General features: G+C 49.6%; 1 protein-coding gene across 7 annotated transcripts in view; it reads left to right on the top strand.

Moving 5' to 3' along the window:
* The first annotated feature begins 467 nt into the window (after positions 1-467).
* Positions 468-24,431, top strand: part of AUH (AU RNA binding methylglutaconyl-CoA hydratase) — a 131,020-nt gene continuing 107,056 nt past the window's right edge. For 4 of the 7 annotated variants that reach the window (XM_045083003.1, XM_045083005.1, XM_045083004.1 and 1 more), the window contains exons 1-3: positions 468-759; positions 7,598-7,665; positions 7,789-7,876. In XM_045083003.1, the coding sequence (XP_044938938.1) occupies positions 498-759; positions 7,598-7,665; positions 7,789-7,876 (418 nt within the window). In that variant the 5' untranslated portion in view covers positions 468-497. The other 3 variants (XM_045083009.1, XM_045083007.1, XM_045083008.1) reach the window with 3 other exon arrangements.

Here is a 24,431-nt window from a genome sequence, read left to right on the forward strand (position 1 = left end):
CACCGGCCCCCCCCCCAGCCCGCAGCCCCGCCGCTCGCCCGCGCTCACAGGCACGTGCCCGGACGACCTGCGGCTCGCGGACGCGCGGATACCCGGGAGCCCCTCGCACCGCTGCCACCAGCCCGGGAACCTGAGAGGGGACCGTGCCGCTCCCCTTTGCCGCTCTCACGGGCCCCCAGGGCGTGTCCTAGGGAGACCGGGAGTTCTTCCTGCGCAGACCCTCCCCCTGGTCGAGCGCTGCCCGCTCCGGCCTCCGCCGGACGACGCTCCGTCCCCGGCGCCGGGCAGGGGAGGCGGAGGAAAGTGGCCGCGGGAGCGCGGCGTCCCCGGGCCGGGGCGGGGCGAGGCGGCGAGGGGCGGGGCCTGGGGCGGGGCCCGGCGCCGGGGGCGGGCTCCGGGGGCGGGGCGTGGGCGTGCCCGGCGGCGTGCGCGGCGGCGGCGGCGGCGGCGTGCGGCGGGGGCGGGGCAGCCGCGGGCCCGCGCCGTCAACAGACAAGATGGCGGCGGCGGCGGCGCCCGGGGCCTTGGGCAGTCTGCGGGCCGGCCGCGCTCGCTTGGCGGCCGCTTGCTGCGTTCGCTGGCGGCTGGGCCCCGGGGCGAGGCTGCCCGGCTCCTGGAGGGGCCCGCGGGTCGCGCCCGCGGTGTGGGCGCGGGGCTGGGCGTGCGCGGCCGGGGGCTCGGCCCCGCGGAGGGGCTACGGCTCGGACGTGAGGCCGGAGGACGAGCTGCGGGTGCGCCACCTGGACGCGGAGAACCGAGGTGGGCGCGGCCGGGGTCGCTCGCTCAGGGGTCGCGGCTCACGGCCGTGTCGGGGCGGCCCGGAGCCCCGCCTGCCCCCGCCGGCTCCGCGCGCCCGCGGTCGGCGCCTTCGGAGCCCGAGGCAGCGTCGGGGGCGGCCCGGGAGCGTCTCCGGCGCCCGCGCGGGGTCTCCGGCCGGGCCGAGGTCGCCGGCCGCGGTGCTGTCTGCCCCCCGCGTGCCGCCCGTCGCGGGGACCGGGGCCGGGGGGTTCCGGCGGCCGCGGCCAGACGCCTCCGCCCGGGACTCGCGCCCTCGGCGCCGCGGCTCCTTCCCCGCCGCGTTTCGGACGTTCGGTGTGTCCGGCTCCGGCGGGTGCGGGGCTGCGGTTCGTGCCCGTGAGCCACCGGCGGGGAGCGATGGCGCGGGTCCGGGTGCGGGGTGCGGGTGCGGGCGCGGGGTGCTCGTGCTGGTGCGGGGTGTGGGGCGCGGGATGCGGGTGCGGGTGCTCGTGATGGCGCGGGGTGTGGGGCGCGGGGCGCGGGGTGCGGGGGCGGGCGCCGCCTGCCCGAGGGTCCCTGCGCTGCCGCGGGGTCGGGACACGGAGCACAGCCGTTTGCCGGACGAGCGGCCGCCCACGGGGACGCGGGTCCCGAGCCCCTGCCGTGCGCCGAGCCGGTGCGGGACGCAGCGTCTGCTCACGCGGCGAGGAAGGGCCCCTGCGGGCTTGGTGGGGGCGCGGGGCCGGGACAGCCGCGGAGACCCGGCGGCAGTTCGGCCTGGGGCGGTGGAGGGCGCGGCGGGGTGTTCGCGGCTCCGGGTTGGGCGTCCCCGGCGCGGCTGACCGGGCAGCGCGGCCTCCAGGGGCTCCGGCCGGTGTGCGCAGTGGGAGAAGCGGCGCCGGCCCCGCGGGGCCTCCGTGAGCGTCCGGCGCGGCTGCGGGTCCGCCCGGTCCTCGCTGGCCCCGGACGCCCCGTGGACCGCGGAGGTCGCCCGTGCGCCCCTGGGCAGCGCGTGGGATGCGGAGCGGGCGCTCCCGGAGCCCTCGAGGGCGCGTGCGCGGCGGTTGGCCCCGCGGGCGAGGACTGAAGGTCCAGCCGGAAAGTAGACTTGGGACGGGGTGAGTCGAAGCCTTTCGGGCGAGCTTGTGGGGTCGCTCCGGGGACGAGGTGCGGGCGCCGTGCGCCGTCGCGCGTGTTCGGGATTGCGGTCCGCCGGACGGACAGGGGCCCAGAGGCGGGTCGCGTCGGTCCGTGAGTTACGGTCCCCACGGAGCCCGGAGAGGACGGGGCCCACGAGGCCGCCAGCTTGCGGGAACCCAGTCTGCGGAGTCCTGGGGATGAGAGCTTCGGCCCGGGAGCACGACCGCAGCCCGCACCGTGCGGGGACACGAGGCCGGAACCGGCAGGTGCGGGAGCCTCTCGGTGCCTCGGCGTCCCTGGGGCCGTGCAGAGCTGGGGGTCCGCAGCCCGCGAGGGCAGGAGAAGCCCAGAGTTCCCTGAGACGCAGGGTCAGAGCAGCCCGAACTCTGTTCACCCTGGGCCTCGAGGCTGCTGGAAGTGCAGGCGCGGGATGCCCTGGCCTCCGTCCGTGCTCTGGGTCCGGATCCTGATGTGGCCCGGTCTGTGGCCGGGGTGTCTCCGTGGTCGTCGGGCTGTCAGCAGCCGCGGGGGCCGCGGTTCATCGGGGTCTGTCCTTCCCAGGGCGGCGGTTCAGCACTTGGTTGTTCACACGCGTCGGGGGTTGCCTTCCCTCAAGGCGAGGCCGGCCGCTCTGCCCGCTTCGGAGCTGCTGGAGCCGCCGTCGGCCTTCCCTGCTCTTCTGCGGGTCCTTCCCCGGCCCCTGGCGGGGTGCGGCGACCCGTTCCTGCTGCTTCCCAGGCTGCTCCCGGTGCGGCCTCGACTCCCGACGGCGACCCGGTCCACAGATCCTTTAGGAGCCACGTCAGGAAAACCACAGAAGCGGAGCGAAGGAGCCAGGCCCGCGCGTCAGGCCGCAGCCCTGCCCCGCTCCCAGTTCACAGGTGATCCTGACGGGCCAGGCTCTCTGCAGCCTTCTTTGTCGCCGCTGCTCGGGTCCAGCCGGCTCGTCCCTGCGGGGCAGTGGCTGGGTTCTGCCGGCCGCTCTTCCGACATCCGCCTGCTTCTCGTTTTCAGCACATTGGTTTCTTTCATATGTTTTTCCTCGTGTTTTTACCTTTATTTATTTACTCTCTCATGTTTTTCCCAACGCATCTTCATACATTTTATGGCATGGGAATTACATTTATAAACATACATATTAAAGTATGAATATATTTAAGATTTCATTCATTTACATGAGAGCATGTGACCTAGAGAGAGCTCTGGCCGCGGACAGGGGACAGGAGAGGGACGAGCGGACTCCTAGCCACAGACCCCAGGTGAGGACCTGCGCTGAAGTCAGATGCTTGACCCACTGAGCCACCCGGTGCTCCAAGATGCATGTGTTTGTAAATCTTCGTTGATGTACCACTCACATACCACAGCATTCAGACACGGAGCTGATTCTAGTCCTCGGACAGCGCTGTGCCGCCGTTTCCACAGTCCGGCTTGGGAACGAAGTCGCACTTCCTCAGCCCGGACAGAAGCCCCGTTGCTGTAGTCACGGCCGCCCATCCTCTCGCTCCCTTCGCCGCAGGATCGGGCCCGCGTGTCCGTTTTCTGTGCAGCAGCGGTGTCGCCATTGGGCGCTGCACGTGAAGAAGTCGTCGATGCGGGCTTCGGTGGCGTCCAGTCCCCGTGTGTCGGCCGCCGTCCGTGCTGCAGCAGTGTCCGCGCTTCCTTCCGTTTCGGCGTCGGGTAACGTCCCGTGTTGGGATGGAGCAGGGCACGCTTGGCTTGTTGGTCATTCACACACAGTTGGGCCGTTTCCGCGTGCTGGGGACTGTGGACACTTCGTGTGCGTTTGGTGGGCGCTTCCTTTCACTCCGTTTAGCGGAATTGCTGGGTGCCCTGATAACTCTGTGGGGACCGTTTCGAGGAGCTCCCCCACTTCTGCAGGGCGGCTGCAGCATTTCGCAGTCCCTGCAGGGAAGTATGGGGGCTCCAGCTTCCATGCGTCCTGACCGATGCTCGCTCGTGTTTCTGGTTCTAGTCGTCCCGCTGCCTGCGAGGCGGTGTCTCCTTGTGGCTTTGATTCGGGCTTCCTAATGGTTAACGATGGAGCCTATGTATCTTCCTTACAGAGTGTCGCTCACAGGCTTTGCCTTTTTTTTTTAACTGGGTGTGTCTTTTTATTGTTGAGTTGTAAGAGTGTTTTTTTTATATATTCCGGATGCAAGTCCCTCATCAGATCTATGATTTGCAGAAAAATTTCCCACCATTTTGTGGGTTTTCAGTTTTTTTTTTTTAAAGATTTTATTTATTTATTTGACAGACAGAGATCACAAGTAGGCAGAGAGGCAGGCAGAGAGAGAGGGAAGCAGGCTCTCCATGGAGCAGAGAGCCCGATGCAGGGCTCAATCCCAGGACCCTGAGATCATGACCTGAGCTGAAGGCAGAGACTTTAACCCACTGAGCCACCCAGGCGCCCCAGTTTTCAGTTTTTTAATGGTATATTTTGAAGAACTTGGGTCTGTACGTGGTTTATTAGAGGTAATCTGTTCCTGGTTTTCAGCACGTTGTGCATTACATGTTATTTTGTAGTAATAGTAGTAAATTATTCAAGTTCACAGAATTTCTAAAGTAAAAATGTTATATGTGCACACGGTAAGATTAAATAGAATAAGCACGGTGGGATGGTGCCAGCTTTTCTATTTTCAGGCCCCGCCACCAAAGGTCGCACTTCAAAGGTCTCCTGAGCTCAAGCTGTGAATGCTGATGATGTGCCCTGTCCCGTTTTGTCTTGCAGGGAATGGCTAGACCACATTTTGCTTCTGTTTTTCGGGTGTTATGTGTAATGCTGCTGAACACTGGACTGACTTGTTTGGACATACGTGTTCGTTTCTCTTGGGTAGATACTAGGCTTAGAGTCAGTGGTCATGTGGTGATTTTATGTTTAGTTTCCGGAAGACCCATCGGAGTGGTTTCCACCGCAGCTGCGCCATTTCAGCATCTTCACCAACAGCGCGCAGGGGTTCCTGTTCCCCCCGCTGCCCGCCAACGCTTGTTTCCATTGGGTGTTCCGTGCAGCTGTCCTGCTGCCCGGAGGTGGTGACTCGCGGTGGTGTTGGTGTGCGTCGTCCTGCTAACGAACGACGTGGACCGTGACTTCGTGGGCTTGGTGGCCATCTGTGTGTCTCCTGTGGAGACAGCTGTTTACACCTTGTGCCCATTTTTCATTCTGGCCGTTTGTCCTTTGGTAGTGGGTAGTACAGATTCTTTCATAATCTGGATATTAGCCCTGTGTCAGATGTATCATTTGCAAATACTTTCTGTTGTGTGAGTTGTTTTTTTTTTTAAACTGGGCAGTTTTAATGAATTACATTTTTTTCTCTTGTTGCTTGTGCTTTTGTTATCATGTTTAAGACTCTGTTGCCTAATCCCAGGTCATGAAGATTTATATGTGCTTCCTTCTGAGAGCTACAGTTTTAGGTCTCAGTGTGACTGACTACCATCCATTTTGAGAACATTTTTATATTTGGTGTGTGGGGACGGTCCAGTTTCATTCTGTGATGGTTAATCTCCAATTGTCCCACCCTTGTTTGTTGAAAAGACTCTTTTTTTTTTAGCACTGAATTGTCTCAGTATCTCTTTTGAAAACCAGTTGGCCGTAGAGTAGGTGTTTATTTCTGGACGCTCAGTTCATTGATCTGCATGTCTGTCTTTGTGCCAGTACCACACTGTTTTTACTGTAGCTTTGTAGTAAGTTCTGAAATCGGGAAGTGTCCTGATTAAGTCCTTCAATTAAGACTTCCATCTTTCTTTTTCAAGATTTTCACCCCTTGGGGTTCCTTACAACTCCATTTGATTAGTTTTGTGTATTTTTTCAGAATTATTGATAAATATAAAAATTGAAAGATGTAGGGAAGGTAGTGTGTAGGTCATATACATAATTGGAAAGAAAATGTAGTAGTTCTCAAGTTTTTAAAATTCTGAAGGTTTTAATGTTTATTTCTGTCCCTGGTTCTCTGTGTGTGAGTTTGTATTCTTTTACTTACAAGGGCTCCCTAGATTTTAGAAGCTTCAGGCCTGCAAACCCTGGATTCCACTTGGTGACAGTTACAGGATGTCTCTTTACATTTTCCAAATGCCTTCCAAGATGTCTTTCATACCACTGACGTCTGCTCTTGTGAACAAATAGGTAGTAGTGTTTTGGCTGGGTGGTTGATGGAGACAGTATTTTTAGGAGCATCTTTAAAATTAAGGATGCACACTCGGGGGATGCCTGTTCAGTAGGATAGAAATAGTGCCTTCCTCTCGGGTTGCTGTGAGGGTCTTTGGCTTCGTGAAGCCCTGGGAGCCTGTCTGGCATATCCTTCCGCGCTCTGCTAGTGACAGGGCTGTCCTCATCCGGGTTTAGTGCAGAGCCTGCTCTGGATGCAGCTGCTGCTGCTGGTGGTGGTGGTTCTTGTTTTTCTTTTTTTAATTCTTATTTATTTCTAAAAAGATTTTCTTTATTTCTCAGAGATAGAGTGAGAGCGAGCGAGAGAGCGAGAGCACACAAGCAGGGGGAGCAGCAGAGGGTGAGGGCGAAGCAGGCTCCCCGCTGAGCAGGGAGCCCCGTGTGGGGCTCCATCCCAGGACCCTGGGATCATGACCTGAGCCAAAGGCAGACACTTAACCCACTGAGCCACTCAGGCGCCCCTAGATACGAGTTCTTCATGATTTTCTCCATGCTGAGATCATTTGGAATTCTTGAAAATTTATTTTGTGAGCTGAAGTTGATCTCTGTACTCACTTTGAAAATAGGTTTGCAGGTTCTTGCCTGGAGAAGGCATGCACACGTTTTGTTGTCTTCAGTAGAACTCAGTTTCAATAAGGATTGTATCCACCCCCAGCCCCAAGGAGGTGGAAGGCATTTCCCTGCACTGGGAGAAGTTGTACTTATTCATGGGACAAGCACGGTCAAGTACAGGTCATATAGGGCTTTGAATATCATGCCAAACTCTTTGTATGCAGATGTTTTGGAGACAAAGGAATTTAAGGAGGGGTGGATTCTGTGCATAATTGCTTTTGGAAGATTGATGGTTGGACTGAAGCGCTTGGAGTGCGGTGGTGGGTTCCCTGTAGAATTAGGGGAGTGGGGAGGGAGGACCGGGCTTCATGGGAGAAAGGAGCTTTGCTTTTAGAGATTGAGGTTGACTTACTTGTTGGGCTCAGTCTCAGTGGAAGTGCTTTCAGGTAAGTATGTCAGACAGAGCCAGCGAGAAACTTGGGATGGAAATGCTGGAATGATGTGGTGCGGTGGAAAGAGTGCGTGGATACCAACTCCTGACGTCTGCGGAAAAGCGGGTCCCATGGGGCTCGCCTGGGACAAGGCCTGGCTGGCTGTGACTTCTGTATGGGCTTGAAGATGATGAAGCCACATTTTAAACAGTATTCTGTAATTGAGAGTTCTCACTAATAAGTACATGTAGTAAAATGTGCCAGATTACCTTGGTGGGGCTTAAGAGGAGAGAAAGGGCAGGCGTCAGGATGTTAATAAAGGTGTTTCTGATAGAAGAAACTGCGTGTGGAGCCCTGGATTGCGCTTACAGATGTATCGCGGATACCGCATTGTTTGAAATCTGCTTACCTTGAAAAGGAGGCTAAACGTGAACGTGAGGACGAAGCTCTTGGCGGGAACCTCAAGGAAGGGGCAGGTTTCCCAAGTCCCAAGTTACCAGCTGTGTGTGGGGGCGTTATACCCTGAGAACTCACTAACTCAGATGCTGTGCCATTTTGTTTTGTTTTTCACTAGGAATTGTGGTGCTGGGAATAAACAGAGCTTATGCCAAAAATTCATTCAGTAAAAATCTGATAAAAATGGTGAGTATAAAGATTAAGCTGTTTGTTTCTAACATTAAGATACAATGTTGACGTCAATCTGAAAAGTGATTTTTTTCCTCATTTCTTTTTTTTTCCTTCCCTACCCTCCCTTTATCTGTTTAGCTCTCAAAAGCTGTGGATGCTTTAAAATCTGATAAGAAAGTGCGGACCATAATAGTCCGGAGTGAAGTCCCGGGGGTATTCTGTGCTGGTATGTACACACACTTTATTAGGACGTTGAACTATAGTTTAAGTTTTCCTCTGTGATAGCCTATTTTCCATTATGAAGTGTTCTGTGATTTGAATTCCGTTACCAGCATTTTCTTTGTCTGTTTTTTTACTGTTTTACAAGAAAAAAAAAAAGCTCTCTATTAGTTAAGGAGCTTTCTGTTGATTGTTTCGTAAGTCAAAAAAATAATTTGAGCCACTAAAATATTTGTAGTGCATGTGAAATATTTATGAAAGATGAGCTGGGGGGAAGAGTCGAGTCTTCTACCCAGAACAGTGTGCTCTGTGCGCATTTGCTCACCGAAGACCCTGACTGCCTAGCAGCAGCTCCCCCAGTGAAAAGCATTGGGTATAGACATTTGCTTTGGACGCTCTTTGTAGAGCTCCTGCGTAAGGATGTGATGTGTCTACAGACTGTCTTTATAAGTTGGCATCCACAGCCGTGAAAATTAGGATTTCCCCCCTGATGGTACTGTATTACCAAAAGCTAAAGATTAAGTTGCCTTGCCTTTTCCTTTTATAATTGTTTCCGTGCCATGAGATTGAATGAATCGGTTTCAACTAGTAAAATAGTAAAACGACTAAAAATGTAGATGAGGAAGGTAGATGCTGATGACCCACAGCATCGTCGTTATCTACAAATCAAAGTAGAAGTTGGCTGAAGCGTAAACATTTTTTTCAGTAAAAATATAAATGAGATAATCCCCTTCAGGCAATTAGATGTTTGAGGGAACAGCACATAGTATTTTGTTCATTAAACAAGTATCTATTAAAGCTTTAGAGTAAAACCAGAATAATGCCGAGAGTGACGGGAAATGTGGAGAGTGTCTTTGTTGTGGGCGACAGGTTTCAGTTTCTTTCTCAAGAGCCCTCAGTCAGTCAGGGTTCAGCCTCTGTGGCTTCCACCTTAAAATACTGCAGAATTTTGCGGTATTTAAGAAACACTGAGTGTAAATGAGTTACATTTTGGCTTCCAGTGTACCATGGCATGCCTGAAAAGACTAGTTTTCACTCCAGCTGGGTAATCGGAGAGAGTGGGATTATCCTCCTCAGCGGTGGGGTGAAGGCCTTTTGTGATAGAGCCTCTGCTTGCCCTGCCCTAATTGCAGGCAGAGAAGGCCGTCCGCCTGGCGGGGCTGTCGGAGGCCTGGGGCCGGTCCGGTATGGCACATGAGGCCCTCACTGACGGCCCTTAGCAGTTCTTACACGGCGGGCTTTAAGTACATTTCCATTGTTGCCTGAACAGGATGGAGAACTTCCACGGAGAGAGTTCGAGTTCGGATTCTTGTATCTGTGACTGTAGGACCAGGAGACTACATCTCCAGGCGGCTGAGTCCAGCCCACGTCCGATGGCCTGGGAGGGCTGCTCAGGGGCCTTGAAGGAAAGCCCAGGGACCTGCATCTCTGAGGAGTGACAGAGATCCGGTGAAGGCAGAACAGCGTTTCAGAATTCAGCACTCCCGAGCCCGCCGGCCTTCCTGCCTTTGTGGCTTCCCTGCCGCTGGCTGACGGAACGGGGCCACTCCTAGGAGAGTTCTTCTTTTCCCGGTTCCTTTGCTGCCTGTGTGTTTTGCTTTTCTCGCTTGTTGGCACCCTGAGAAAGCCTGTGGGGCTTTAGATCAGTTTACAACTCCTTTTTATAGGTTGCTTTTTGGGGGACGTATTAAGTAATATACCACATGCTTTTCCCCAGATGAACACAGTGCCTCGAACACTGTTTCCTGAGGCTCCATCAGGTTTATTTCCTCTGTCGCATTGCTTTGTAACTTCTGCACGACCAGGATCATCTTCTGCTGTATGCTTTAACTCATGAGATTTGTTACTGGATTTTGTTAAAAAAAAATCAGAGTGTGAATTTTAGTAAAATTGGGGCAGGTCATTTATGTTAGTAACTCAGTATATGTAATGGAATCATTCTTTCAAATTTCTCGGGAAGGTTTTTCTTTTCTTACATATATTTGAAAGAGGCAGTTGGGTAGGCCTGTCATTACTAGTAGGTGCACATGAACTCTAAGTCCAGTTCATAAAATCCCTTTGCAGAGTGGACAATGAGCACTTACAGTTTTCATAGTTTGTACCAGTGTAGAAATCTGGATTTAGCCAGGCCTCGTGTGTTACTGTTGAAGAATGCAGACTGTCACGTAGTTAGAACTTTAATTTCACCATTGTCGTCCGCTGCTCGTTACTCTGAGTCCTGCAGCCCCTCCGGTCGGTCTTCCCCTTCCCTTTCCGCCGGTGGTTCCTCTCCTCCGTCTGTATTCCAGCGGAGCCCAGTTTGTTTCCCGAAACTTGGAGCTGTAAAGCGGTCTTGCCTCAGATTTCTTGAGGACGGGAACTTCTTTTCGTTCTTTAAAAGTCATCTTTCGTATTCTGGGAACACAGCCCGACAGGGACTCGGCGTGTGGTTGCTGAACCCGATCGGGCTTTGAACCGCTGTGGTTCAGGGAGCGCGGGGCTGGTGCGCGGCTTCACGGCCGTCTCAGACCGCCTTCTGCTCACTCACAGTGGCTCCGGCGCTCGACTTCGGTTCATTCTTCTTCTTCTTCTTCTTCTTTTTTTTTTTAAGACTATATTTATTTATTTGACAGAGATCACAAGTAGGCAGAGCAGCAGGCGGGGGGCGAGGGGAGCGGGAAGCAGGCTCATGCTGAGCAGAGAGCCCGATGCGGGGCTCTATCCCAGGACCCCGAGACCATGACCTGAGCCAAAGGCAGAGGCTTAACCCACCGAGTCACCCACATGTCCCAAGGTTCTTATATCCTTTTTCGAATACGCCAGAGAGCAGATGAAGGGGCGCTATTGAAGTGATCCCTAGTGTGTTGAAGGTTGGACTGAGTGACCCCCTACTTTGCCTTTTAAGTGTACTATTAAAATCGATAGCCGTATTTCACTTAATTGGTGATCAAAATGTACACAAAATGTCTAAAACGTGTACAAATAGAGAAGTCCCGCTTCTACCCTTCTGCTCATTCTTTTCCTAATAAAAGTTGAAATTTGTATTAGATTATTTTTATCCTTTTAGTATTTCATTATACAGACGCACACGGATACGCACACAGACCCAGTGGGACGTTAGGGGACTCTCGGGAGGGAGAAGACGGACAGGACGGCCTGGCGGGCGGCGCGGGGCGGGACGCGGGTGCTGCTGGGAGGGCCCGTGTGTGCCGCGGCCGGCCTCGGGACCAGGGCTGTGCGCTCCCGGGAGTCTGAGTGCTACTTTCTTGCTGTTTCCACGCTTTCTGTGAAATAATTATCTTCCAGTCATAAATTAGAGTAACCAGTGATACACGAAGTAAATAATTTGGGGGAAAAAATCACCAGGTTCCTTAAATTGTGACATTGACCGAGTTTCTGAATTATTGTTACAACATGTGAGAGGAAAAGCTTTAAAATAAGAAGATCTCATACAGCCATTCAGATGCTCTTATTTGACAGAATCCCTGTGAGGTTACGGGCCTGGTTAAAGGGAAGGACTTAGCTGGAGTACTTCTCTGGACTCCTAGAGCCCGGTTCTTTTGTTTCGTTTTTTAACTGCACTGTGATTTCTAATCTTTTGGAGTATGAGGACTTCTTCTTAAATTCTGAAAACTCCATGCACTTACATGTCCTAGTCGATTGAGAAGATGGGTAATGTCAAAATGCCAGTCTGGGTACAGCATTGTATAGAAGTGAGTTTTCTGTTAATTAATAGTGATACCTAGCTACAGAAAAAGAAATCATAATTATCACGGGTGGACGTGGATGTTTTCAGATGCCATGCCATACCCAGGCGTGACCCAGGTCGGGAATCACTGAAGTGCACGCTTCCTCGTAGGTTAGACGCTGCGTCTGGGTTCACGGCCTGCCTGTGTTTCTCCGGGACTACAAGACATGTCGGTCTCATAGTCACAGTCATCGTGAAGCCGTGGCCAAAATGTGTGCTTGCTTTCCCTGCATAGTCTAGATGTTATTTATTCATTCAAAACTTTTACCTTGTTTCTTACACACATAAAGACACACTCACATCCACACACAGAGGAAAGCTGAAATAATTCTACTACACAATTTTAACATATTGCCTGTAATGAAATTATGAAAAAGTTCTTTTGGCTGGGTTACTGAAGTCGATGTAAGTGCGTAACCCTGGATTTTTACTTTTGTTCTTCCAGTGTTCCAACACTAAGTAGCAAAGGACATATGTGTCGTTTTTACCATCAAATTTTTAGAAATGAAAGTTTTGAGAAATTACTGAGAATAAGGATTTTTTTCCTTTGAAATTACTAAAATAGATTATAAACAATTCTTGGTAATTGATTCTTGTATTCAGAACTCTAAATTGAGTGTTTCACTGAATTATACATAATAGTGTGGGTTTTTTTTTTTTTAAAGGAAATGTAGTTTTGCTTCTGCTTTTGAATTCTAGTAAATTATGATTTCACTAAAAACTTCTCACTAAAATTGTCAACATGCTTTATTGAATGTTGTGTGTAGTGTTCAGATAGACAGATGTCATGATACAGATCCATGGGGGCTGTTGACGGGTGAGGTTCTCTCTTCAGTCTTATTTCAGAATCTCAGGTTAAGTTGTAGTAATGTACTTAAACGTTAGTCCCTTACAGAGTTTGATAAGAAAGGGAAGGGACAGGTACCCACAAATCTGTAATAGTTTAGCATAGGGTTCTTTTGTTGTGTATCATTTTTTTTTTGAATTAAAATAATCTAATTTTGGGGTATGAATTTCTTGCAATAAAATGCACCAATTCTAGAGGCTCCCGTTCAGCTCAGAGCGAGGAGCTTGCCACTCTTGATCTCAGGACTGGGAATTGGAGCCTGAGGGTAGATGTAGAGATTACTTAGTAAAATAACACCTTGGAAAAAAATGTGCCGATTCTAAGTATGTAATTGCTGAGTGTTGAGATTTTGGTCACGATCTCCGCAGTGATCTCTAGAGCGGGCTCATCGCTGGCAAAGCTTTCTCGTGCTCATGTGTGGTCAGTCCCATCCACGGCTCTGGCCGCTCGGACAGCTTCCCTCGCTCTTCCTACAGTTTCTCCTCTTGTGAAGCGTCTCCCGAGACGCCTGGCTCGCTCAGCCTGAAGAGCTTGCGACTCTTGAGCTCTCGGCGGTGAGTTCGAGCCCCGTGTCGGGTGTGGCGATCACTCAGGTTGAAGGGACCCCTGCTGAAGGTGGTCTGGTGCAGGAGCTTCCGTCACTGAGCACGGTGGCTCGTGGGGCGGGGTGCTGCGGGCTCCGTGTTCATTCTGCGTGCCGAGCGGCTTGTCCTGTGTCTAACGCCTAGTGGTTTTGAGCATCTTTTCTGGTGCTTTTTTGGTCTTTTTTTTTTTTTTTTTTGGTGGTGAACTCTTTATTCAGTCTATTCCCCATGTTTTTATCAGATGTCTTCTTACTGAGTTGCAGACTTCTTCGCATATTCCTGATACAAGGTCTTTCATCTGAGGAGTGTTTCCGGGGTATTTTCTCCCATTCTATGACTAGCCTTTTTATTAACAGTTCATTTTGAAGAATGAAGGTTTTTATTTGAAGTTTAATTTATCCATTTGTATATTCTTTTGTGGGGCTTGTACTTACTTTGTGAATTAAGAACTCTTATCTTATTCCAGAGCACAGACTTTGTCAAACTGTGTTGTCTTTTAGAATTTTTTTAGTTGTTATGTTTTACATTTAGACCTTTGATGCATTCTGACTTAATTTTTGTATATATTGTGAGATGTAGATTTAGGTATTGTAGTAAAATAAAACATGTCTTTGGTCTTTGCCCCAGATTCCTGGCACAGAACACCTAAAACCCGGGAATTCCCGGAGTGCTGAGAGGGCCTTTTTATACTAAAGAGTTGAGTCAAGGCTGGGGGTACCTAGATAGCTTTAGGGCGGGGCGGGATGCCAGAGACTCAGTCATGGGATTAAAGGGTCAGAACTTTCAGTCCCACTGCCCCAGAGTCTGAGGAGGGGAGAGGGGCTGGAGATGGAGTTCAGTCACCGAAGGACTTGGTGCCTGTGTAGTGCAGGCTCTGTCAAAACCCGTACACAGTGGGAAGTTTCTGGGTTCTTGAACACATGGGTGTTTGGGGAGGTGCCGTGCCCACAGAGGGTGTGGAAGCTCTGTGTCCCCGGTCCTCTTACCTTGCTCTCAGTATCTCTTCGACCTGGCGGTTCCTGCCCGAGTCTTATCCTTTTAATAAACTGGTAAATGTAAGTAAAGTGTTTCCCAGCTTCTGTGAGTCATTCTAGTGAATTCTTGAACCTGATGAGGGTTTTGTGGAAACCCTTGAATTTAGAGCTGGCCAGTCAGAAGTTTGGGTGCCTTCTGGGACCAGTGACTGGTATCTGAAGTGATAGCAGGCTCACGGCCCTGAGCCTTTAATCTGTAGGGTCTTTGCTGACTTTGGGAGTTAGCATCAGGATCGAATTAAGTTGTTGGACAGCCTTTGGCGTGGATAATTAGAGAATTGGTGTGGAGCCCCGTGCCCCCCACGCCCCGCCAGTTGGTGTCAGGAGTAAGATTTGCTAGATTGACTCCCGGACTCGGGAGGTGCTTTACTTACCATTAGTAGTTTATTATAAAGGATAGAAAACAGGAACAAGGTAAAATGCGTAGGGCAAGAGTAGGGTGGATGGTGAGCACGTGTGTTCAACAACCTGAAAGCGCCCTTGAGCCCCATTGTTCATGGGTTTTATGGAGGTTCTGTTACATGGCCACGATTGATTAAAACATGGGCCTTTGGTGATTGAACTCAGCCTCTGGCCCAGCCTGCTCCCAGAGGTTGTCCGTGCCTCTGTCTTCCTGGTGAGGAGCCTCTGTCCTGAAGCTACTCGGAGCCCCCCAGCAGTGGTCTCATTAGCATAAGCTTAAGGATGGTTGAGAGGGGCTCATGAATAAGAATAAAAACACCTCTATCACTCCAGATAGTTAAAGGATTTTGAAAGCCCTATGCCAGGATCCTGTGAAAAGGACCAAATGTATTTTGTATTATATTGCAGGTTTTTTAAAACAAATTTTGCATATGCATATTCCAAGTTTTCTAACTGCATTTATTGAAAAGAGTAACTTTTCCTCCATTGAATTATCTTAGGACTTTCTAAAAAATATATGTATGTGTGAGTTATACCCAGGCTGTCTTTGCTGTTCAGTCTCAATTACTGTGTATACATCTTGGACATATTTAGTTAAATTTATTCCTAAACTTATTCCTAAATATTTCATAGTTTTTTGATTTATTCTAAGTGGTATTTTCTAATTTAGATTTTGATTTTCTATTGCTGGCATGTGGAAAATACAATTGATTTTCATATACTGACCGTGTATCCTACCTTATTAAACTCACTTTTTAGTTCTGGGAATCTTTTTATTTTTGTAGATTTCTTGGGATTTTTCTTTGTAGGCAGTCATCTGTACCCAGTTGTTCTTCCTTTTTAGTATGTTGGCCTTTATTGTTTCTTGTTACATCACTTGGGGTCTCCTTTACAGTTTGAATAAAGCTGATGAGAATGTCCGTCCTAGTCTTCTCTCTGCTGAAGAGGGGCGGCATTTGGTCTTTCACCCATAAGTATACTGTTCGCTGTGGTTTTCTCAGAAATGTGTTTTTATTAGGTTGTAAAAGACTCTATTCCTAGTTTGCTGGTTTTTTTTTTTAAATCACGAATAGGTATTGAATTTTGTCAAATTTCTTTCTTTTGTATCTCTTTCTCTCTCTCTCTTTTTTTTTTTTTAAAGATTTTATTTATTTATTTGACAGAGAGATCACAAGTAGGCAGAGAGGCAGGCAGAGAGAGAGGAGGAAGCAGGCTCCCCACTGAGCAGAGAGCCCGACGCGGGACTCGATCCCAGGACCCCGAGATCATGACCTGAGCCGAAGACAGAGGCTTTAACCCACTGAGCCACCCAGGCGCCCCTTTTGTGTCTCTTAAGATGATTGTATCTTTTTTCCCTGAGTCTCTTAAAAGTAGCAATTATCAAATGATTTTCAGCTATTAAACAACCTTGTATTCCTATAATGAACCCTTCTTGGTCATTTTTACATGTTGTTAGATTCGATGTGTTAACGTTTGGTGGAGGAATTCTGCAGCTGTTTTCATGAGGGAGATTCAAGTACAGTTTGTCTTGTAACGTCTGTGTCTGGTTTTAGTGTCGGGGCATTGCTGGTCTCGTGAGATGAGTCAGAAAGTGTTCCAATTTTGGTTCTTCTGTTTTGCTGAAGAGGTTGTGTAGAATTGCTGTTATTTCTTCTGTAGTTGTTTGGTAAAATTCACCAACAAAGCCATCTGGGTCCAGTGGGAAGATTTTTAACTGTGAATTTAATCTTTTCTGTAAATCTAGGGCTATTCAAGTTACCCACTTCTTAAATTGGGGTAATTTGTGTCTTTTAAGGAAATTATCTGTTTCATCTAGGTTTTCAAATTTACTGCATAAAGTTCACAATATACCCTTATCTTTTTAATGTCGACTGAATTTTTAGAGATATCTTCCATTTTTCCTGTTGATAATTTGTGTCTTTTTCTCAAATTCTGGCAAAACATTTATTACTTTTCTTGATCTTTTCAAAGAACTGGCTTTTGGTTTTATTGGTTCATTTTTTTCTTTCCACTGTTTGCTTTGGTATTAATTTATTCCTTATTTTCTAGATTCTTAAAATGGAAGCTTAGATCTTTGATCTTAAACCTTTTTCTTTCCTAATAGATGCTTTTAATATTATAAGTAATTTTAATTTTTTCATTTGGACATGCCAGAGATACCATTAAGAATGACTCAGGGTACTCATGGACTTTCTGAGAAAGTAATAATTACTGGCTGTTGCTAATTCATTTCTAACCCTATTTCCATTAAAAAAATATTTCTTAAGTAAGTGGCTCAGCTGGCTGAGTGTCCGACTCTTGATTTCAGCTCACGTGGTTCTCAGGGTCCTGCGATCGAGCCCTGCGCTGGGCTGTGCACTCAGTGGGGAGTCTGTTGGAGGTCTCTCTCTCCCTCTCCCCCTGCTCTCTGTCTCTGTTTCTAAAGTAAGTGCATCTTAAAAAAATGTCCTAAGTAATACTTTATGCTCTGTAGATCCTGTTTTCTTCTTAAGAAGTAGGGGGTGCGCGTTAGGAGTGATCCGCCGACTTCCCCTGGCAGCCCAGCCCCGCTGCAGCACGTTGCCCAGCAGAGTGGCCCGGCGGGCTGATGTGAAGGATCGCCTCACCGCCCTGCTTCAGCCGATCTCCGAAGTGAAGGTGTGGTGGCTGAATGGTGGTCCCCAAACTTGTCCATGTCCTGAACCCCGGACCTGGAGCTATGTGACCTTCTGTGACACAAGGGACGTCATCCTTAGGAATCAGTTGAAGATCTGGAGCCGGGGAGGTTATCCTGCGTTAGCTGGTGGGCGCAGCCCAACGACAAGGGTGTCTCAGAGGCAGGAGGACAGGGATCTGCAGGAGAGACGGAGCTGGGAAGTGGGGTGAGCCCGGGCCCGTGCGCAGCCTCCGGTGTTGGGGAAGGCCCGGCATCTCACCCTCCCAGGAGCCTGCAGTTTCTGCTTCTGACCTCAAACCGGAGGACGATGCCACGAAGCTGGCGGCTCCTCGGAGGAGACGGACGCCAGGCGTGTAGGTCCGGCTGCCGCCCTCCCTGCCCCGTCGGCCTCTTCCTCTCTCGTGTTCTCTCCGCCTTGGTCCCTGCCCGCCGGAGCTCGTTTCTCCGCTCAGACCCCGCGCTCCCGTGGCTCCGAAGGACCTTGGCACAGATGTCATCTCCTTGGCTGTTCCCTTGTCGCTGTAGCCACGCCCCCCACCCTCCACCACAGTTTCCTATTTTAGCTGCTTCTTGGCACTTTTCAGTTCCGGAATTTATTTTTTGCTTGTGATTGTGTGATCGGCCTGCTCCTCCTGCAGATCTGCCAATTCCCTGGAACTGGGGCAGGGCCTTTATCAGAGCGCTGCCTGGACCGTCGCAGGTCCTGAGCAGAGAGTTCGGGAGGAAGAGCGGAAGGGCTCTGGTCCTTGAGGAAGCGCCGCCGGCAGAGCGGCAGAGCGTCGTCTTACCTGCCTTAGAAGTCGCGCTCGTGTAGGCGGCTCGTGTAGGCGGCTCGTGGCGAAGAGGAGGGACTTGTGCGCCTTCTGTCTCCTCACCCTCCGTATTAAAGGGACCATCTGAAGTGCAAGCATGTCTCCGAAGAACAGAGCTGCCTCTTCTGGGGAGAGGAGAGAATGGGCCCCTCTAGAGGCGGCGGCTCGGCCGGAGGTGGCTGGCCTGGGCTTTTGTCTCTTGGGGCCCCTCGCCAGGTCTCCCAGAGAGGCCCTGCTGCCTTCAGTGGCGAGGAGGGCACTGGAGGCCAGAAGAGCTCCTGCGTGTGGGGAGTCCCAGGGGATGTAATTCAGCCTGTGACCCTGGGTGAGGTCCCGTGGAGCTCCAGGGGCTACAAAGGCAGAGCCTAAAAACTTAGAAACAGATGGTTAAGCCTCTGCCTTCAGCTCGGGTCATGTTCTCGGGGTCCTGGGATCGAGCCCCGCATCGGGCTCTCTGCTCAGTGGGGAGCCTGCTTCCTCCTCTCTCTCCCTGCCTGCCTCTATGCCTGCTTGTGATCTCTGTCTGTCCAATAAATAAATAAAATCTTTAAAAAAAACAACACAAAGACTTAGAAACAGATCGAGTGTTTATCCGTGTGCTCTGGCGGTGGAGACTCAGCCGCAGAGCTTGCTTTCTGAGGGGAAAGTTCGTCTAGACTAGGCTTCAGCAAACGCTTTCAGTAAAGGGCCAGATAGTTTAGGCTCTCTGGGCCTCTTACAGTCTTTGTCATGTATCTGACTACCTATCTGTTTGTCTGGTTTATTTTTATTGAGCTTCAGGAGACAAGAAGGACCCCTTTTAGCTGGAGGCAGACCAGCCTGCCCGCTGTGATGTGCTCACCCCAGGCCAGACTCGATTTCTTTTTCCCGTTTGCTGGTCCACATGTTTTCCCTGGACCTGGCCTCTCGGCCTGCAGCTGGAGAAGCCAGGCTGAGTTCCGTAGGGGTCCACGGAAGGTGCTAGATGGCTGGCCCCTGGAGACTGCATCTCTAATCAGCAGTGAAAGTGCCCTTTTGTCTTATGTGACTGAGGAGTGACCCTGCAGAAAGCTCTGCAGCCCGCAGTCGCACAGGTGCGTAGCGTTAGTGGCCTTTGGGGCCCCTGTCAGCGAGGATCACCTTGTGCTTTATGTTCCTGGAAACCCCCCATTAGAATGTCCGTTTGAATAACTTAGGACTTGCTCAGCAAAATCAAGTTTGAGACATGGAAGTAGTCAGTATTTTCACATTCTCTAAAACAGAAGTATAGGCCACATGGTTAACAGATACCAATGTAATGTATTCATTAAAACACTTATAAAAATGTCACGTACTTTGAGTTGTTATCTCTTCCTCACTATAAACTTTTGGTGATTTTCTTTTCTTGAATCATATGAAATATCTGTGATTGGTTATCGATGTAAGAAAGATGTTAGGTTCAAAGCCGATGGCCAAGAAAGAATTCTTGAGATGTCTTTGGTGCAAAAAGGCGGTTTTCTTAAAGCCTGGGGACGGGACGGGTAGTCAGAAAGAGCCGCGCCGGGGCCCATTACATACTTTCAGTCGAGAGGGGGTTGGGGGGCAGAAGTCTCTAAAGAATTTGGGAGCAAGGTTTCCAGGTCCTCGAGGGGGCCGGCTGTTGTTGGGAAAATTCACTTATCACTGGCAAATGAAACCTTAGTCTTGAGACCCTCCAGATGTGTGTCAGTGGGCCGTATGCTTGGACGGTGATTGCTAACCTCTATTTTGGGGAGTAGCGATAAAGGAAGTTTCTAAAAGAATTTCTGTGTTAAAGTAGACTTGAAGGATCCTATAGGTCCACAAGTCCAAAATGGACTTTTGCCTTCAGCAAAGTGTCAGCATCGAGGCAGTGGAGTCCCTAGACCAAGGTCACGCCGCCTGTTTCAAGGACTTGTCTGTGGGCTGTAGGTAGTAAGGAAATTTAATAATTTCTCTTCTGCCTTTGTTCCCACATCAGTTACGTTTGTGATGAATAGACCACCCCTACTTGGTGTGTTCTCCGGGACGATCTGCCTGACCCTTTTGAGGCTTTTTTTTAAAGCTTTTGATGTCTTTACTGAGTGCCCAGGGTGTTCTGTAGATTTTCTCAGTTCCTGCTGGTCCTAAGGCGAACAGCAGAATTGTTCGCACCCTGGCTTCCTGTCGATGTTCTTTCTTTGATAACTGCCTGTGAATGGGCATTTCATCTTCAAGGTTAAGGGAACTGGGTGCAGATTAGGGAGCTCTTTCTCTGGTTTTCTGTTCTGCGAACTGCGGCCACCCAGCCTCCCTGCTCGCTCTGTTTAGGGCCCCCCGTCTTGCGCCCATCCTGGAAAGCCCCCTTAGAAAGAAAGCTGGAACCGTCAGTGGACTCCCGTGCAGTCTGTCACTACCTGTTGATCAGCTTCTGGAGGAAGTTTCCAGTATTTGAAGGAAAAAAGGCTAGTCTGCTGTCCCTTAGCCCGTCGTAGTCAGAGCTTTAAATTTTCAGTTCCCTTTGTAGGGAATGGTGTTAAGGAAGTAAGAGCTGGGTGCTAACCATGCTCTTTGTCCCTTGGTGTCTTTGTCTCTAGGCCCTTTTACTGGATAAAGCTAAGAGCTACTTAGATAAATGAATTACACTGTATTACACACACACACACACACACACACTCACTCTCCTATCGGTGCATTTATGAATGGAAAGCCTTGAGTTCATGTTGACAGCTCCATTTCCAGTTCCTCACTGTAGGATCCATTTCCCTCTACCATTAGGTTTTTAAAGATTTTATTTATTTATTTGTCAGAGAGAGAGGGGGAAGGAGAGGGCACAGGCAGGGGGAGTGGCAGCAGAGGGAGAGGCGGACTCCCTAGGGAGCAGGGAATCCAGTGAGAGACTTGACCCCAGGACCCTGGGATCATGACCGGAGCCAACGGCAGACACTTGACCCACTGAGCCACTGAGGCGCCCCTCCTCTCCCATTCTATCCTTGCGTTATCTGAACTACATGTATTCATCTGCTCAGTTCTGCAGTATGCAGAAAATCGTTTCAGAACTGCTGGCTTGATGCCGCTGTGATAAGCGCACTTTCTGACGAGGGTTTACGATTTCCTTAGAGCATTTCTGGCTTTAGACTGGGGTGCAGAGTAAAGCGCTGTACTGGAAGTTATTCGTGTCATTTCTCGTTCGGTGCAGTTCTGTCTTGTTCCTATGAAATCGAGTTAGGTTTCCTCACTTGTTTCTTTGACTTGACTGTGTGAAATACCAGCGCCGTTCCACAGCCAAAGCTCCCCGCAGACGTGCCCTCCTCCCTCCGCCCGGCCAGCGGGTCCGCACCCTGAGGGCGTTACGGCGTCTCATCAGCTCCTCGTTCACCCATCAGGTTTCCTTTTTACAGAATCAAGGGCGTGCTTGTGTGCCTGGTCCCGTTTTCCTCATGTAGAATCTTGTCTGTGCTCTTTGTGCTTGTTTCAGTTCATAGCAGCGTAGAGATTAGCTCACAGGGATGTGAGGGTGCCCGCAGCGGATGGGGGCTCGGGAGCCTTTCTGAAGACCCACTGTGCCACGGTGGGCGGCTGGCGGTGACGGGACGGACCCAGGCTCTGCAGGGGATGAAGAAATGGCACCATCTTAGCGCGGAGGCCTCCCAGTGAGCTGGAGAGCCTGGCACGCTGGGTAGAAGGAAAGTTCTGGGTTCGGGATGGTAAAAGGATGCTTCACTGAGGGAGAATGAAGCTCTGTGTATTAGAGCTTTGAATTCAGATAAAATCCTATGGCAGAACAGTCTCTTGTCAAATGGGAGTTACTGTAAATGACCTGGGGAAAATTTACTGTATAATTAAAAAAATTTTTTTAACACTTAAGTGTTTCTAGAGCAGTTTAGGTTCACAGCAAAATCGAGAAGGGCATACAGAGATTTCCCATAATCGCCCTGCCTCATACACACGTAGCTTCCCTCATAAGCAGCACCTTCCACCAGAGCGGTCCGAACTTACACTGACATGTCCTACGCACCCAAAGTCTCTCATTTGCGTTGGGGTTCACTCTTGCTGTTGTGCACTCCGTGGGTTTGGACAAATGTAGAACACGTATCTGCCATTACACTATCATGCAGAATGCGTCTGCTGCCTTAAGAATTGTCTGTAGCTCACTTGTCCCTTCCTTATAAAGCCCTGGTGACCATTGATCTTTCGCTGTGTCCGTGGTTTTACCCTCTCCGGTATGTTACACCAGAACCACACCGTGTAGCCTTTTCAGATTGGCTTCCTTCATTTCATAAGATGCACGGAAGATTCTTTATGTCCTTCCGTGTCCGTGGCACAGTAGCTCGTTTCTTTTTACCGATGACAGTCCACTTTATAGACGTGCCACAGCTCGGTCCTCTGCCCACTGAAGGACATCTTGGCAGCTTCCTAGTGTTGCAGTTGTGAAGAAAGCTGCTATCAGTGCCTGTATCCAGGCTGTTAAGCAGACCGAAGTTTTCAACTCTTCGGGTTAAATACCAACAACTGCCGGATCACGCATTAACAGTGAGTTGAGTTTTCTAAGAACGTGTCAGACTGTCTCCTAGAGAAGCATATCATTTTGCATCCTATCAGCATGAACAATATGTTTTTGCCAGCATTTAGTGGTGTCAGTGTTCCAGGTTTTGGCCATTCTAATAGGTGTACAGTGGTGTTTCCCTGTTTTAATTTGTATTCCCATGACGACATGTGATGTGGAGCACCATGTTTATCTCCAGTCTCTATAGCTTTGGTAAAGTGTCTGTTAAAGTCTTTGGCCCAGTTTTTTTGTTGTTATTGTTTTTGTTTTTTGTTTTTTGGTGGTGGTGGTTTTTTAAATTGGCTCCATGCCAGTGCGGGGCTTGAACTCATGACCCTGAGATCAAGACCTGGGCTGAGATCAGGAGTTGGATGTAACTGACTGAGCCCCCCAGACACCCCATTTGGCCCAGTTTTTAATTGAGTTGCTTGTTTACTTCTTGAGTTTCAAGAGTTCTTTGTATAATTTAGATCACAGCCCTCTATCAGGTGTGTCTTTTGCAAATACTTTTCCCGTTCTGCAGCTGCCTTTCTCGTTCTCTTGACTCTATCCTTGGCAGAACGGAAGTTCTTCATTCGGATGAAGTCCAGCTTATCCGTTACGTCTTTCACGGGTCGTGACTTTGGTGCTGGAGACGTCCCTCCATCTGTAGATCCGGTTGGGAAGAAGGGACATCCTGACCACGTTGAGTCTTCCTGTCTATGAACATAGACTGTCTCTCCACCTACGTTGAGTCTTCCTGTCTATGAACTTAGACTGTCTCTCCACCTACGTAGTTCTTTGTTGATTTTGTTCATTTTGTAGTATTCCTCCTGCGGACCTTACACATATTTTGTTGGACTTATACTTTGGTATTTCATTTTTGGGGGTGCTAATGTAAGGGACATCATGTTTTTATTTTCAAATCCCTCTTGTTCCTTGCTTGGGTATTGAAAAGTGATTGACTTTTATATATTAACTTGTATCCTGCAATCTTGGTATAATTGCAAAGTCTAGGAATTTTTCTTTTAATTGAGTCTTTTGGATTTTCATGTCATCTGCAAAAAAATAGTGATTGTTTTATGTCTTCCTTCCCAGTCTGTTACTTTTTACTTCTTTCTTGCTATATTACGTTCATAAGGACTTCTAGTAGGAGATCTGAAAGGTGTGGTGGGGGGGACGTGCTTGACTTTTGCTTGATCGTAGTGGGAAAACTTTGAATTTCTCACCATTCATTATACGAGCTGTAGATATTTTATAGATATTCTTTACCAAGTTGAAAAGGTACCCCTCTGCTTCACTTTATCAAGTATGCATATCATGAATGGGTATTTGTATGCTTTTTCTGCATCTATTAATATGGTCATGTGATATTTTTTCTTATATAGCTGCTGATGTGAGGATTACTTTGATTGATGTTTGAATGCTGAGCAGCCTTGTGTACCTGGGATAAGTCCCACTTAGTTGTGCATAATTTATTTTAAAAAAGGTGAAAACTCATTTCCTCTTGCAATTACAGTGTGGGTTCATTGGACCTTTTTTTCTGAATCTAAGATGCATTGCGGGTTCTTGCTTTGTATCACTATTTGTATTAGTAATTTCATCATCTGGGAATGGATTTATTATTACTTACCTCTTGGTCACGGCTGTGCTGAGGAGGACTACAGTACACACATGAAAAATGATGGAACTGCCCAGAAAGATGAAGGAATAGTCAGATCATTGCTTCTTCATTGCATTGCCTCAAGAATTGCATCGTCTTTTAAAAATTTAAATGAGGGGGGTGGCTCAGTGGGTTAAAGCCTCTGATCCCAGCATCCTGGGATCAAGCCCTGCGTTGGGCTTTCTGCTCAGTGGGGAGCCTGCTCCCCACCCCCCTGCTTCTCTGCCTACTTGTGATCTGTCAAATAAATAAATAAATAAAACCTTTAAAAATTTTTTAAAAATGAAATCGGGAGGCACCATCTTCGTAGTCCGTCTTTTTATTTATGTATGTATTTGTTTATTTATTTGACAGAGA

Source organism: Mustela putorius, unplaced genomic scaffold (assembly GCF_011764305.1).
Source record: "Mustela putorius furo isolate JIRA1106 unplaced genomic scaffold, ASM1176430v1.1 tig00000680_pilon_pilon_pilon, whole genome shotgun sequence".
Classification (NCBI taxonomy): domain Eukaryota; kingdom Metazoa; phylum Chordata; class Mammalia; order Carnivora; family Mustelidae; genus Mustela; species Mustela putorius.